The following is a 16881-nucleotide window of genomic DNA, read 5'->3' on the forward strand; positions in this document are numbered from 1 at the left end:
CATGTAAAAGGCATGCAACAAAGTGAATTTTTCCCACTACCACACAGTGGGTGTTAAACAGCACCTACCTTCATCTGTGATGAAATCGTGCACTGACAACCAGGTTCTATTATTGCAGTAGAAAGAACTGTTGCTGTAGATGGAAGGGACGGTGTTGTTGATGCAGTGGGCCGGACTGCGCACGCATTTCTGACGCAGGTTACCCATAAAGAGCTGCAGGCCGATGAGCGCGAACACACTCAGACAGAACACAGTCAGGATCATGACATCTGCCAGCTTCTTTACCGACTGTATCAGGGCACCCACAATAGTCTTCAGGCCTTAATATAAAATAAAACACATTTAAAATGACAATGGAAGACTAAGACGCATGCAGTTTAATGTGAGTTTCAAGCCATTAAGAACTTGGAACTAAAAGGCATTACAAAAAGAACTGCAATAATTGCTAATTGTATACTGCATATTATACAACTCCAAGTCAGGAAGTGTTTGGACAGTAGGGAAAATACAAGTAAAAATGGCCACCATGTTAACTTGGACATTTACTTTTAATTATACTTTATTGCCGACTGTATGAACCAAAGATTTGTCATGAAGAAATAGACACAGTGTGCTCCAGACCAGTAATAAAAAGGATCATCCAGTTCAAAGGGTACATGGAGATCTTAAAACAAAGAAACAAATGGTATGTTTAATGGACTGGCCTGCGTGCAGTCCTGACATTCCCAATAAATAGAACAAGCTGAGAATTTTGTAATACACAAATGTGACAATGAGCTTGTACTGTTGCACACCTTAATATGCAATGAAGGAAAAATGGGACACAATTTCACCTGAAACACAGCGCTTAGCATCCTCCTTGCCACAACATCTTTGATATATTGAAAATGTGTCAGCATAACAAAGTGGCAAATACTTTACTGTGCCATTTTCCTTTTGTAATTTTTTGAACCTTAAAATGATGTTGGTTTATGCTAATGTTTAAAAAAGAATAAAAGTATAAAAGTAAATGTAAAGGGTTCTGAGTGGTCCAGCGAGATAAGTGTTGCCACTATGATCAGGAGATCGCCTGTTCGAATCCTGTTCATGTAGCTTGCCATCAGCTACAAGAGCCCTGATGGAGCACAATTGACCTGGCTCTCTTTGGGTGGGTAGCTCTCTCCAAAGGGTGATGTCCAAAGCACAAGGCGTCTGTGAGCTGTTGTATCAGAAACGAGACGCTGCGCTTTCCTCCGAGCGCACTGTGATGCTACTCGGCAATGCTGCCTCAACAGCAGTCTAAAAAGAGGCTGACTTACATGTAACGGACGAGGCATGTGCTTGTATTTACCCTCCTGGCGCTAATTGGCCAAGAAAATTGGGGAGAAAAAGAAAAAAATATACTATTTTAATGGCTTTTTTTTTACATACTGTCCAAGCTTTTTCTGACCTGGTGTTGTATAAACACTACAGTTCTATTCTGTTGCAGATACTGTCATATAGCATGTACAGTAATACATCACAGTGCAAACTAAAATAGATGCAAATGTAAATGTTCTTCATGCCCACCACCTGTGAACTGAATTCACAACAATGCAAACCACTGGCAAGTTACAACAATAACACAAACTCTACTATCTAACAACACAAAACGACAAATAACATACACCACACAACAAAAAAAGCTAACATAATATTCCTGTGTAATATACTGACAGTTACACAGATTGTAATCATTGACAGCAGACGTTCAGAGAGAAAAATACCATAATTCTAGATGGCGATGTAGAAATTCATCAAATTCAATAATTTTGAGATTGAAGTTTCACTTTAAATGTGATTAATGCTGGACACTTTCAGTAGTATTTATTACTTCAGCACAATTGAAGGAGTGCTTGAAGGGCAGTCTGAAGTTTGACTTCCTTCAACTGGCTATAGTATGTGTCTGCTGTCAATGCTTGGGGCTTACCATGCAAGTCACTCTAAAGCTATCCATGCCTGTGTTAGGTGTTAAGCACTAAGGTCTAATGAGACTTTTGGAGTGAGTCAACTGAGCCTGCAAGCTGGAGGCCGAGCTGTAACCTGAACCATCTGCTTTAATCTAATTTCACTTGTCTTGTCTTGTGTTCACTGTGCTGTACAACATTTTGGCACTTGGGAGTCTTTTGTTGGACACTTGTGTCTGTGTCTAATGTCAATTGAAATCTGTAATGATACATGGCTTTTTTATGGGTCATCCTTCAGAGCTGCCACCTTTATAGTTTATAGCCTGGAGCAAATTCCTCCTGCTAGGATAATAGTTTAATACTTTGTGGTGAGAAATGAGCACTTCATCGGTGGCTGCTGCTACTGCTGCACCCAGGCCATAATCAGGGCTAATCCAACTCACCTCCTGTGACATACTGTGCATGCTGCTTTGTGTTTTCCAACTCAAAAGTCTCATTGCCTACACACAGCATTCCCAGCTTTCCAAAACAATCCCACTATTTGGAAGGGAAGGGAAGTGTCTGGTAGGCTTTAAGGCCTCGGGCAACACGGCAGGCCTTAGTGGTTAACGCCCGTCTCACCTGGGATGACCGAGATAGTTTTCAGTGCCCGTAGGACTCTGAACGTCCGTAACGCTGAGACATTGCCCAGGTCCACAAACTCAGTAACATATCTGCAATAAGCGAAAATTGAAGCGCACACAATGACAACAGCACCAACAACAGGCAAACAACACAGGAGAGGGGGCAAGGGTACGGGAAAGGGTAAGGGAGAGGTGGCTGTTGTTGGCATATATATATATGCACGAGAGAGATGTTTGGAGAAGACAACGTTGAGGGTGTTTTGCGCTGGACTAGACAATAAGCGACACTGCAGCTTGTTTTTTTGTTATTTCTCCCAGAACGCAGGAACACTGACCCCTTACCTGGAATTACGGAAATAGTTTTCAAAGCTCGGAGGACTCGGAACGTTCGAAGTGCTTGCAGATTGCCTACTTTAATAAATTCGGTTAGAAACCTGGAGGATCAAATTACAATTATTTGAAAAAGAAAAAAAGGACAAAAAAAAAAAAAACACAAGAACCTGAGAAAGAAACAGGAGTGATTGTGAAGAGGGTGGGCAGAATGGAAATAAAAGAGTTTCAATTTATGATAACATTATGGCCACCTTCTTGTTTCTACACTCATCTTTTTTGTTAAGTTCCACTGATCATACAGAAGCACTTTGTAGTTCTAGAACTACAGACTGTTCTTCAGCATGTTCTTCAGACGCCCCAAGACCACCAAAGAGCAGCTATTATTAGGGTGGTGGGTCATTCTCAGCACTACAGTGACACTGACATGGAACATGGTACATGTTCATTAGTGAGATGTGCTGGTGCTGGGTACTGTGTCCACTCACTATCCTTCACTCTATTAGACACATGTAGAAGTATAAATAATAAAGTATGCAGACAAACAGAAGGAATACAGTCTGTTATTACAGTACAGAACTACAAAGTGCTCCTATACAGCTCAGGAAAAAAATAAGAGACCACTTTAAAATTATGGGTTTCTTTGGTTTTACCTAATTACAAACCTCAAACAAAATCAAGAGAAAGATGGATGATCATAAGCTATCAAACCAGGCTGAACTGCTTGATTTTTTTGCACTAGGAGTGGCATAAAGTTATCCAACAGCAGCGTGTAAGACTAGTGGAGGGGAACATGCCAAGATGTATTAAAAACCAGGGTTATTGCACCAAATATTGATTCCTGAATATTTTTTGTTATTTCAGGAATTTCACATTTTCTGCAAATAAATGCTCTAAATGACAATATTTTTATTTGGAATTTGGGAGAAATATTGTCCGGAGTTTATAGAATAAAACAACAATGTTCATTTTACTCAAACATATACCTACAAATAGTAAAATCAGAGAAACTGATTCAGAAACTGAAGTGGTATCTTAATTTTTTTTCAGAGCTGTATATATCATTAGAGCTGAAAACACAGATAATGGGTATAGAAACAAGGAGGAGGTCCAAATGGTATTTCTGATGGGTGTATATTATATTTAATTTTATCATTTGCACCAAAGGTTATGAATGCTAGCAACACCACCCGTCTGCTTTGATTTGGGAGGCAGGATCAAGTCATCTGGACCCGGCTGCTTCAGGCCCATATCGAGTTGCATTTCTTCTGACCATTACACTGATTGAATTACTGTAAGAGGGGGGTCAGCTGGGGGTGGCGGAGCTGGAGGGGGTGGGGGGTGATGTAGCCACTGGTAATATCACATGTGGAGCCAACAGATGAGACAGTGACAAGGCCTGGGCGGTGTTAGAATATGATTATGTGCGCACGTATCGGCAGTTGAGCATGCGAAGGCGGCTATTCTGTTTCCATAGGAACCTGGATTGGCGAAGGGAAGCATCTATCGTTTATCACCGCTCGTATCTGTTTCACAGTCATCAGTCTGGATTTAATAAAGCCAGGAATGGCGGCCAGCGGCCCTGTCAACGTCCCGACACCGCCGTGACTTATTGGCTACAGTAGGGCCTAAGAATCTATCTGGTGCGGCAGAGGCATCCAGTTCAAGGACAACTGCCCCGTTCAGGGAAGAGAAATAAAGCTGTAAAGGCCAACGAGAAATAAGCACTTCATCACTGGCCACACCCAGGCCACAAGCTGGCCACAGTCAGGCTGCCTTAATGCCTGGATGGGTTGATGATCACGTAATACAGAGATGAAGACACCGCTCGGGGGTTTCCAACATCTGTGTTACCGGAACGTGCCAGGCCCGCTCTGTTCAAAAGCTACAACTGTAAAAAGCCAACGGTACATGGCTTTAATATTTATTTTAGGAAAAATATCAAAATCTTATGTGAACCTTCATTAAACATACAAAAAATGTAAAAAAAAAAAAAAAATCTGATGTGTTGTTTTTCATTTAAATATTTTAAACAGCGGCTGCACAGATTATTTCAATGTTTAAATGTTTAGCCTGAGTAAAGGATATGCATGTAGAACTCATCATTTTCCCAATAATGTAAAACCTTACTGAAAATAGTGGAAACATTTTCATGTTGATAATTTCTAATGGCTTATAACATTAGTCATGCTTCCTGTTTCTCCCCTTGCCTTCATCAAATCTTACAAATACTACACCTCCCATAATCCCCATTTACATGATGTCAAAGCCAATCTATCCAAAGCCCAACCTATCCTGAAGTGTTTTCCTTTTCCTGTGTGAGAGCTGATCACATTCTTCTGTTTCTACTTAAACCTGTCATGTTTGTTTGCTCAGCATTATTTTTGTATTTTTGGCTTTGCCCATGTCTGTTTTGGTCACTTTAATCAGTCTGGAGATTGCATTGTTACTCATTGGCTTAGTGGTTAGAGCACCTGGTCACTGAGGATAGGGTTGAGGGTTAAAAACCCAGGTTTAGTAAGTTCCCACTTTTAGACCCTTCAACAAAGTAATATTTCTTTCCATGTTCATTTTTTTACGTCTGTATTTTAAGTGTTTCCCTACATATGACTGCTCAACAAGAATACCCTGTACATTCAGTGCCTATAACAAGAAAAGTAAGTCAGGGAAAGGATACAAAAAAAAGAAATCCCTGGAGTTCAGTTACTGCCACCAAGGAATATAGTACATGTGTAAATATGACTAGAGGAGAATGTTCCAACAAACTGTGATTGTGCAGCAAGGAGACTAGTGAAGAAACTTTTGACCAGTTAAAAGCTTCTTCAGCTGAGATGACTAATCTATGACAAACAGACCCTCCCACTTTGAAGCATGGTGGTGATAGCATCAATTTAACTCCTTCAGAGTGGACATAGGTGTCTTGATGCTTTATGTAACTAGTCTCCTTTATGTACAGCCATTCAGTTTGTAAGGATAGCCATACTTCTCTCATTTATAAATGATTAATTTAACTCAGCCTTCCAGACACATGAGGTCTTTATACTACAACCATGCGAGACATTCACTGAACTCGATTTCACTAATTCACTATTTGTGAGAGCACTGGTTTCCAGGACCTGTATCAGGTCAGCCAGTGTACATTTTTTGACGTTACTTTTTTCTGTTTTTACTTTCCTCATTTATTTAAAATTCTTGTCCATGATATTGTCCATGTTTTTTAAGTCATAAAAGGTGAAAACACCCAAGAATGTGAATACTTTTTATAGGCACTGTTCATCTGAAATGGATATTAAAATGGATTTGAACAAAAATGCAGACAAAATACAGAAGAGGCATGAAGTAGATTTTAGAAATCTACTTGTATTTTGGCACCTACTGAATTTTGATGGTTAAGGGTATAGGCATGGTAAATGGTCACAATTACAATCTAGAACACTTTAGAGCATAACGTCTTATTGTACGCTTATTATAACTTCAGATATTTCATTTAACCAAAGCTACCAATTTTTACAGGGTGCATTAATTCTATGAGAGCAAATCATTTCAATAATTGATCCAGGTGGAAGGGGTGGAGGACAGACCAAAGGGGTTAAAAAGGTCACATGAGATAATCATGGGTTGGGGATAGATGTAGGATACTTACGCCATAACAATCACACTGAAGTCCAGCCAGTTCCATGGATCCCTCAGGAAGGTAAATGGTCCGATGCAGAATCCCCTCGCCAGAATTTTTATCAATGACTCAAAAGTGTAAATTCCAGTGAAGGTATACCTGGGTAGAGGGGGCGGGGCAGAGAAAGGGGTGGACAAATAAATCCAGATAATTAAGACTTACTGGCTCAGAAAAGTTGGAGAGGTCGAACCTCCCATTTAAAAACGTGGACTTACACACTGTTCAAGAAAGGGGGGGTAGGACACAAGACAGGGTACATACTAAAAGTCTGGAAGATAGTGTACTTGTGTGCGAGTGTGAGTGTGTATACGTGTGTGTGTATACTTGCATCTCTAATTTTGCCATTTTTAAATTTTCGAAATCTGGCTCTTCTTTACAATGTTTCCAAAGTCTAGGATGAATGGAGCAATCAATAGAAATGTTCCAAAAGGAGTGTGTATACGTGTGTGTGTATGCTTTCATTCTAAGGCCAAACTATACTTCTGTGTTGAACCTACACAGTAGCCTATGTGTATCTAGTGAGAGTGTGCTACACAGCGGGGTGCGTTTATACTTCTGCGTGAGTATATCTATGGCTCATTGATTGGACCAAAGTAACAATCACAGTTGCGACTGTCTGATTTACGCAACATGTAGTTACATTTCCAAGGAGATGCATGGCAAGATATGCCGCAGTGTATGCAGCGACGCTTAAGCCACAGTGTAGGTTTGACGCAAAAGTATAAATTGGCCGTTTAGTCATTTTCACAAAAAAGCTCCAGGTCTATTGTTGGCTTTGTTTGTTTTTATTTTTTTATTTTTTTTTTGTTTGTTTTTATTTATTTTATTTATTTTTTCCTGGTAGAACGTTGAACAAATAATGCCCAAAATGACAAAATGTTCAATTCAAATTAAATCTTTTTATTGGTATTTATGCTTCTTCTCAGCTTGTTGTAGATATTCTGGACTGTTTGGGACAACCTAAGAAAAGCAAAGATAAATACAGTGAGAAAATAAACAAAGTAATTAATCAAACATTTAGAGAACAGTAGTGATATAAAGTAGAAAATATATTAAACAATTTGATAAAATATAATAATATTCATAATTTCAATCAACAAATATCATAAAATAGTATATAACTAGCACTGACCAGTCAGTAAGACTTTATTATAAGCTCACTAACTAAGTTCATAACAGAATTGCATCAGTCAAACAAGTTTTTTTATTAGTAATCTGTATTTATGGAAGTTTACTTACCGATTCCTCGTCCAGTTGTGACATGGAGCTGCTGCTTGAAGAAAAGTTGTTTAACCTTTCTAGTCCACTTTATTGGGTGCTGTTTATTAAACTAACTGATCTCTTCAGGTGCTGTTTATTTAACTAACTTATTATCAAGTTTTACACTTGCTTGATAGTGTGATAATTAACATTCTCATATTAATTCCATTTGTTTACCAAGGCTAATGGTAGAATTATGGTAAGGAAAAGACTTAGCAAATTCTCATTACATTTAGATGCATACATATCATTGCTATCATGCAAAATACTTGCATCTCTAATTTTGCCATTTTTAAATTTTCGAAATCTGGCTCTTCTTTACAATGTTTCCAAAGTCTAGGATGAATGGAGCAATCAATAGAAATGTTCCAAAAGGACTTGAAATAAAAACTTTTCATTAAAAGAATGCAACTAAGAATGTTTTTTTTTCTTTTATATATGGAAATTTGAAGATGCAAGGTTTTTGCGTGATAGTGATGATATACAGTTGTGTTGGATGTTTATATAGACTTATCATGGACATGAATGTAAAGGTAATATTTGGCTTTCGGGGATTTCTTTAAACTGTTCTTTTTCTGGGGCCGAATAAGTGAACAACATACATGAAAAATTAAATACCTGAAAGCCCAATATTACCAAAACGTTCAATGCCCATGATGGAGTGTATGCAAACCTCCGAACACAAGTGTACATACAGTATATTGCACATGGAACATGTTATGACCTCATGTTTCAACACTGAATAAAAATAAGTGTGTGTGTTTATGTGTGTGTGTGTGTGTGCGTGCTTGTGTGAGCCAACATGACATGAGAAGCACATGTACAATGCAGTGGCAGCCCCTGAGGCATGAATGGCAAGCTCTTTTGACAGTTGCTGCTTGATGAGTTGGCAATCATCAAGACAAGAATGGGCATTAAAATCCAGCACGTCACTTTGACCATCAAAGAAAGAGACAATTTAACAGAGTGGAGGGTGACTGAGATGAAGGATGCAGCATTCTGAAGTGTAGCGGTCATATTTCTGGCCCTCGTTCTGTCTGCCTGTCTCTCTTTTTTTTTCCTCTCTTTTCTGCTCTTTCTCTCTCTCTCTGCATCTGGGTATCATTTAATTCAGTGCTTTTTTGGTGAAATCTGTGCCGTTAACATCATACCTCTCAACACAGCTTCATATTTTCACTTCATCAAGGCCAAAATCATTATTATTCTGTTTTATATCTGTTTCTCAGTGCCTAAAATGATTCGTGTTTACTTTACCATTCAAAATTCAAGACCACAGTTCCTTTAGCAATTAATTTAGGCTATTAATACACAAGTACAAAGCTATGCTACAATAGCTAATCTTCTGCCCAGTGTTATAAGGTGCTGAGAGGTACAACCTTTAACTCGGGTAACACAAGTGTAGCCCTTGTCAGGGTTTCATTGCATGCTACATGCCAATGAACACCTATTCATAGAGGCAATCTAAAAAGCTCCATCTGGAAATGCTGGGTGACGATGCACAAGACCCAGATAAGGCTAGTGTAGTGGTCTTCATTAAAGGTAAACGGTTCGGCACAAGGCTCACTTACACTGCATGGGCAGCTTTCAGAATACAGCTACAAACTACATCGGCTACATGGTGGTAAAAACATGGGATAAATCCACTCTATCCATCCTGATGTATGTACACCATGTGTTAACTGCTGCTGGTGAGCTGGGGCCTCACTGATGCTGGAAATGATGGACAGACATACTGAGAGACAGACAGGCAGAGCCATAGACAGGCTGACAGAGCAATGACTGTGGCAGCAACACTCAGAGTCAGACAGGGAGACAGATGGACAGGCAAACTGACTGATACAGAGGCAGGTAGATAGAATGATACAGACTAGCACAAACAGATACAACCAACCGTAAAATAAATAAATAGATAGACAGATAGATAGATAGATAGATAGATAGATAGATAGATAGATAGATAGATAGATAGATAGATAGATAGATAGATAGATAGATAGATAGATAGATAGATAGATAGATAGATAGATAGATAGATAGGATTTAACCCATGTTCTTCTAAAACAGTTGTTTTTCTTAGCCAAATTCAACTGAAATTTCTACATAATTTCTATATCATTACTTTATTGGGTTTATATTTTTCCAAGAATCAACAACCCCTTTAATGAAAATTTAGAAAAGGAGGAACGGTATATGGCAACCATACCATGATTTCATCATGATTTCATTCCAATGTAGCATAGCAGAGGTGCAATTAGCAAAGTCATGGGCTTGACACAGTCATATTGTTAACTTACTTGCTAATTGAGGTTGGCAAGGCAACAAACACCTGGCAAAGCTTTACATCAGGACAAACAGGGCACAGTTCAGAGGTCAATACAGTCAAAGAGGGTTATGAGATAGAAAAGAAAGAGGTACAGAGGAATTGAGGTCCCTTACAGTCCACAGAGGCTTGAATGCACAGAATAGAAGAAAAGTGGATACTTACTCGACATACTTGGCCCACGGCGCTGGTTCCGACATGGCCATGAAGCAACAGTTGGTCAAAATAGTGCACATAATGAACAGGCTGAATAATGTATCACAGTTAAGGAAAATGTGTACACTGAATTTAAAATACATGACAGTTTTTGATGCCTGAATACTGAATAACACAACGGTTATACAGTACAAAATGTAACCTTTCATGCAAGGGCATTTACATCTAAATTGGGTGAACCATATGGAAAGCACTGGACCATATATAATCACATTGTTGAGCAGCAAAAGTGCATGAGTGAGTTTAGCTATAACAACCTGAAATGACCTGGCAGACCACAGCAGTGAGCGATGGGAGAATAATTTCAATTATAAAGAAAAACGGCTGAACTCTATTCAGCTTGTAGGAATAGAAGTGTCAAAAACGGCATAAAGAGATGAATAGACCAACACAACCTCAGAGGGTCTGCCATAAGACGCAAACAACTATTAAGCATCAAGCCTTACAGTTTGCTAAAAAATATATGCATAAAAAGGCGGTAGAGTTCTGGGACAAGGTCTTATGGGTAGATCAGAGAGAGATTAACCTGTAAAACAATAGTAGAAAGATGAAAGAGATGGGGGGGTCAAAGCGCACTGGCTTAACTGTTAAACATGGTAGCATTACTACAGTACATGCATTAGAATCATCATTTAATTTCCAGGTTTCATATTTTACATGTTTTCAAGCTACAGTGGTAATTAAATCATGAGACGACAGTATGTAAGTTGATTATGAAGTGTTTTCTCAGGGAATGGCTTGGGAATGCCCACACCTGTATAAGTTGTGAGGTGTTATGTTGTGAGTGAGGCTGAAAACTGACCAGGATGCCTGATATTGAGCACCAGATGGATGAGCATTCCATTTCTGAAGTCGTGCAAGAATTTAGCTTTCCTCAATCCACAGTGTCACATGTGTACCTATAATAGATTCTAGGAGGCATTACCGCCCACAGTGGACAGTGCAATGGGTGGTAATGATTGTAACCATCGACGTCTAGCTAGAATTGTCAATGCAAATCTATAGTTTCTACAAGACTCAAGTGTCAGAGTGACAATCATCAGGAGATTGACAGTTTAATAATCCCCATTCATGGCTAGGACTTCTGGAAAGCACAATTAATTGGCCTCATTTTCTACAATACCTGCATTGGTAGGATAACCCTCCCTCTGCCCCCATATACTTCCCTCTCCGCCATATACCCTGAAATTATAGATGACATTGAACAATTTATTGTTTGATTTTAAATTCAGTAAGGTAGACTGTATAGCTAAACATCTACAAATACTGTACATTTCTGGCATTCAAATTTGTTATTTCCTCAAATATCTCTAAGATCTTTTCAAGGTGGTACCGACAACCACCGAAAAACTGTGAGCAGTACTCTTATGTGTTTCTTAGATTCTATATTAGGGAGACTAATTCATGTGGTAGATAACTCCATGACAGGGTCTGATTACAGGTTTATAAGTCTAGTAATGTGGGGGTCTAAAAAATCAAATTGTTCACAGCAACCAGTAGACAGTAATTGACATCTGCTCGTTCTGCTAAATGATGCTGAAAATTATAATTTAGTCACTGGGGCATGGGCCTATACTGCGCCTGTAAATACAGTCTTAGCATGAGGTCCTCCTACGTGGTTTTATTTTCATCATTTTCTTTTAGAAGGGGCAATTTGAAAGCTCTGCTTATGCGTGTGAACTAGGACTTATTATATGTGTCCTCAATCTGTGATGACAGTGAATTTTCAAGCCTTTTTTTTAAACTTCTCACTTGCACATTAAATATGTATATTTCAAATCCTGATTAAATCGTTATTTACAGTTAATTTTACATACTATGCTGAATGTGTGCAAAATACAGCAGTCAAAAATAATCAGAGTAAATTTAGTTTAAAATTTAGATACAATTAGATACAGTTCTGTATTTAAACTGTGACAATTTGTTGGCACTGATAAAATGAGAATATTAAAAGTATTGGACAAATATTATGTCTAATGATTTTTCCATTTTCCATGGCAAAAATAAAGAACAGCACACTGAGCCAGAGTCACTTGTCTGTTCGCATGGACTATTCTAGCCAGATGCCACCGGTCACAATCATTACCACTCGTTGAACTGTCTATTGTGGGTGAAATTGTCTTCAATGATGTGTTCCCAAATTGCCCCACACATAAAACTAAAGGCCTTCACTACTTCGGAAAAGAAATAATACATCAGACTATCAGGCTTCGCTAGCACTTATGCTGCTTTGCCATTAACACGCTGGACAGTGTTTAAACTCACTCACAAGATCATACTTCAAGAGAACTTACACATGTGTCGCCATTCCCAAGCCGTCTTCTGGACGAAACACTTTATGATCAATTTCCTTATTGCTATTCCATGAATAAAGCTTTCAGTAGATAACTCTATAGTATATCTAACTGCATGGAGAAGTACAGTTTTTGGATGGGAATTTGCTGACATTGAACTGGCTGCCAGTAAATCTACTGTGTGATGTCTTGTATGCAGGAAGTTCTCTACGACTGAGAAACATTTGAGATCGTGAAGGTTGTATTGTCAGTACCCTCACTCTCAGGGGCCTGCGAAAGCTCTCATGTTACGCCGGCATCTACCCGGCACTCCTCACCGTGAATCATAAGCATGAGAACAGCGGAGCGGCTAGACAAAGGCATCCTAAGCATCTGCTCGAATTCGTAATGGGAAAAGTCCATTTCAGCCTCACAGCCAAATAAGAGCTGCCAAAAACGCTGTTAAGGCTCCATTTTGAAGAGTCAGCTTAGTCAATTACCCCCTAAATCTGCTTCAGGGTGAAACTTCCAGTGCTTCCGAATGCACTGTACTGTTGACGGCCCAGGCCCTTTGAATTCTCCAGAATGGCCTGTCAAGTCTCGGACATGCTGGAGAGCATGTGTTGTCAGCAGCTTGTCTTAAGGTTATTTCTCCCCTCTGATAGGCTGCTTATGTTGCTTGGCGCAGACACGCTGATTTGCGAATCGCATTTCTCACATTTTTCTAATGAGTGCAATCACTTCAGTGTGGAGCGTCGTGGCTGCGTTCTGCCTTCTCCGTGAGGCTGCGCGTTATGAATGTGCTCTTGTGGTACTGGCTAATCAAACATGTTTCCTGGCACCCACTCCCCAGGGTAATCTGCTATTAGCGCAGGCGTGTGGCGTCTGTGCCGTCGCCTGGAAGTGAGTGCTTTTCACCACTCAGCCGCCACACACACACTCATGTAGCTAGTCTTGCCCTTCTCTTTTGTAACATACCTCTGAAATCTGAGATACAGTTGAAATACAGCATTTGCGTAATCGTGAGCGTCACTACTGGCCGCACAGTAAGCCCCGTTGCCCTAAAAGGGAATTTGATGACAGGGTCGGGTGGGTGCACGGACGCGACGCCTCTGGAGAGACTGTTTTCACCTGCTTATCGGCACGACAAGAGCAAAGTGTCCACAAGCCTAATATTTCTCAACACCCTGAACCATGGCTAACTGCACTGGCTGATATTTTTAGCAGCCGCTGGCATAGGAAGGGTGTGGGGATGGCATTGAGGCCCTTTGGAGGTTTGATTGCTCCATAGCTGGGAATCAAGCCATCCAAACTTGGCGTTGTTCAAACAAAGGAACACCCATACATAGCATAAGCGGTTCAATGTCAGTCTTCCGGTGAGAATGCAGGAGTGAGCTCATGCATCACTTGACTTCTTAACTTCCTGTGAGAGGTAGCCACACTCATAAAACAGCTCTTTTGGAATTATATTAGAAACTTCTTGATGTACTAGTCGCTGTAATTTGAAACATCGGTAAATCAAGACAGATGCAAATTAGTGCTTTAACTATTTAAAGATGGAAAACTAACTGTCAAAATAATGCAGACATGCCCATGTGAGGCTCCCATAAGTTGAATGTGGACTAGGTGGGTTTCAGGTGGGCATGGTCTATGAGTGCATTTGTATACGTGTTGTTATTGGGACCCAAACGGGATTCCCAAATGGGCCCTAGTGTTACAGTTCACCTTAATCTCACATGGAATCATGTAGGCCACGTACACTGTATAATACAGACGGGACCGTTTTTACCCTCTTTTGGTCCCATCAGAGACCCTGGTGGGCATCCATATATGGAGTCAACATGGAACCTTTTGACAAAGCTTTCTGTTTCCCAGTTGGGATATCCATACCGGGCATCTTATCTGGGTTGCTTTGGTTACTCTAAACCAGTATTTTATAGAGAATGTTCAATAGAAATGATAAAAAAAAACACTTTTAGGAGACTTTTAGTTTTCAAATCGCCATAAAAATACATGTGCTATTTATTTATGCAAAGTTGAAAAGAGCATTATCCTTTTGCTTACCAGTAAAAAAAAAAATCCATACTATGCTTGTTAAATGACCACTTCTACTGAAATTACAACATAAAATACATATTGTTACAGTTCTGCAAAAAACTTTTGTCTTTGTATCTCTATTATACACTTTTTGGATGATTTAAATCTGACATTGATTATTTTTTGTTGCATTAAGTTTATGATGATTATGAATGTTTATAAATTGACCTCCACATAACTTACAAATGCTTATTTCTTCTACTGTAAGTTTTCACTTTGTAGAGTTTAGGTTGTAGCATGATAGTCACAATATGTTTGATGGTACAGCAAATATTTGGTACAGTGTACAAAAGTGTACAATTCAAAACATCATCAGGTGCAGTATTACAAAATCGACCTACTCATCCAGTCAGAGTGGCCCACACATTGACGTTGGAGGCTTATCTTTAGGTAACACTCAGTAACACAGTACAGATTCTGTAAATTGCACCAAAAGTGTCTTAAGCAATCAATACAGTTTAAAACCCTTTTTCCCCCACGCCCTTTGGTGGAACAGCAGAAAGGATATGAGTGTACTAAAATCTTTATCGACGCTCTTCTAATGGGATGAAAAGCGCTAAAAATATAGAGTGCAGATGTGGCACTAAATCGGAAGATGGCCTTCCCTTTGTTTAGTACTATAAAAGTCTGTTGGAGAGAAAGAAGAGAGGGAAAACAAGCAACACGTTAGAACAAAGGTGACACCACACATGTAATGACATCTAATAAAATCAGAGAAAAGTAGTAATACAAGAAAGGTCACATATACAGTCACAGTAGTTAGAGCAGTAAACATAAACAGAAGCCCATTAAAAAACAACATATACAATGTAAAGTGTACATAATAATAAAACTTGTAAATATGAGACAAAATGAATAAAATAAAAGACAAAAAATGCTATTTGGCCTATTTGAAATTTTATTCATGTTCTCATGAAGAGACTCTTTGATGAAAATCTGTAGTTTGAAAGCACCCTAAACCTTCAGGGGCTAATATGTAGGCCCCCATTTCTGTTCTAGAAACTACCTCTTGTAACTACATAACTGTCCCAGAATAGTTACCAAATCAATTATATTCAGTTTCAATATGCTGGAAAATGACTGAATATTAAGTCTAGATTTTCAGCAAATCAAACTACATAACAAGGTCCCAAAATACACACTGCACACTCAAATCTCTACCTGAAAACAAGCCTTTTCTTCCAAAATCTGTCCAATTTCAAAAGATGACAAAGAGCAAAACAATAGAGGTAAAAAAAGCAGCTCACAAATGAATTACTGCAGGGCTCAATGGGAGGATATGTGCTATCAAGGGACGTTGTTTGTCACTATGGGTGACAGGACCAGGGAGGCTCTCTATCCTCACGCTACGCAAACAGCCCTGCTCGGTTGCCGAGGATTCATGGCTTCCTTACCAGGCTGGATTTATACCATCTCACCGTCGCATAAATAATGCGAGTAGTCAACACATGAAGAATAATTGCGACCAGGCAACATCAGGGTCAGCAAATTTTCCTGCTGCAACGGTGGCAAAGATGTGGCGACAGATCTCTCTTTCTCTCTCTCTTTCTCTCTCTCTTTCCCTCTATCTCTCCCTTCCTTTTTTCCAAGCAATGTCTTTGTTAGCAGCATGTTTGCTGCCTTTCTCAGCATTCTGGCCCTGCGCCCTTTGTAACCTTTGTAAACACAGTGATTTGTGGCTCACATTGCATATCTTTATGTAACATTTGGGTCACGCCTGCTCCTGTTTATTTTCTACCTCCCTCAGATATCCTGTGGGAGATCATCTGCAACTCAAGCAGAGTGTGTGCATCTGAGCAGATTTAGGAAATAACAAAAGGAAGAAGGTAAAAAGATAAAGTGGACTCTCTCTAGGTAGGCTGTGTTGAGTTCGACCATTTGTGTTTCAGACTCTCCAACGTATGGGTCAATATTAGTATAACATGCCTTTTGTGTACATAGCATAAAAACAGTGTGTAACAAAACAATTTTTATTATTAAACTGAAAACATTGTTAGAAAATATAGATTAATGTTAACATTCTTTACATTTTTGTGTATATATTATAGTGTTTTTTAACTTAGCTTTTTTAACTAATAATTTTATTTTCATAAAAAAACATCAAGCTATTTCACCATGTCAATAAATTCCCTGTCCATCCTGTCTTACTGACATAATTGACCCC

General features: G+C 39.2%; 1 protein-coding gene across 3 annotated transcripts in view; it reads right to left on the reverse strand.

Annotated features, from left to right (window-relative positions):
* The window catches only part of scn5lab (sodium channel, voltage gated, type V-like, alpha b), a 205894-nt gene that overhangs the window by 136520 nt on the left and 52493 nt on the right, over positions 1–16881 (reverse strand). The window contains exons 3-7 of one of the 3 annotated variants that reach the window (XM_049480059.1): positions 15224–15344; positions 10297–10384; positions 6522–6650; positions 2547–2638; positions 69–320 (exon numbers count right to left, since the gene is read on the reverse strand). In XM_049480059.1, coding sequence (XP_049336016.1) covers positions 69–320; positions 2547–2638; positions 6522–6650; positions 10297–10384; positions 15224–15344 — 682 coding nt within the window. Of the gene's footprint in view, positions 1–68; positions 321–2546; positions 2639–2890; positions 3630–6521; positions 6651–10296; positions 10385–15223; positions 15345–16881 lie in introns of those variants that run through there. The other 2 variants (XM_022673864.2, XM_049480060.1) reach the window with 2 other exon arrangements.

The sequence above is a fragment of the Astyanax mexicanus genome, chromosome 6 (assembly GCF_023375975.1).
Source record: "Astyanax mexicanus isolate ESR-SI-001 chromosome 6, AstMex3_surface, whole genome shotgun sequence".
In the NCBI taxonomy this organism is placed as follows: domain Eukaryota; kingdom Metazoa; phylum Chordata; class Actinopteri; order Characiformes; family Acestrorhamphidae; genus Astyanax; species Astyanax mexicanus.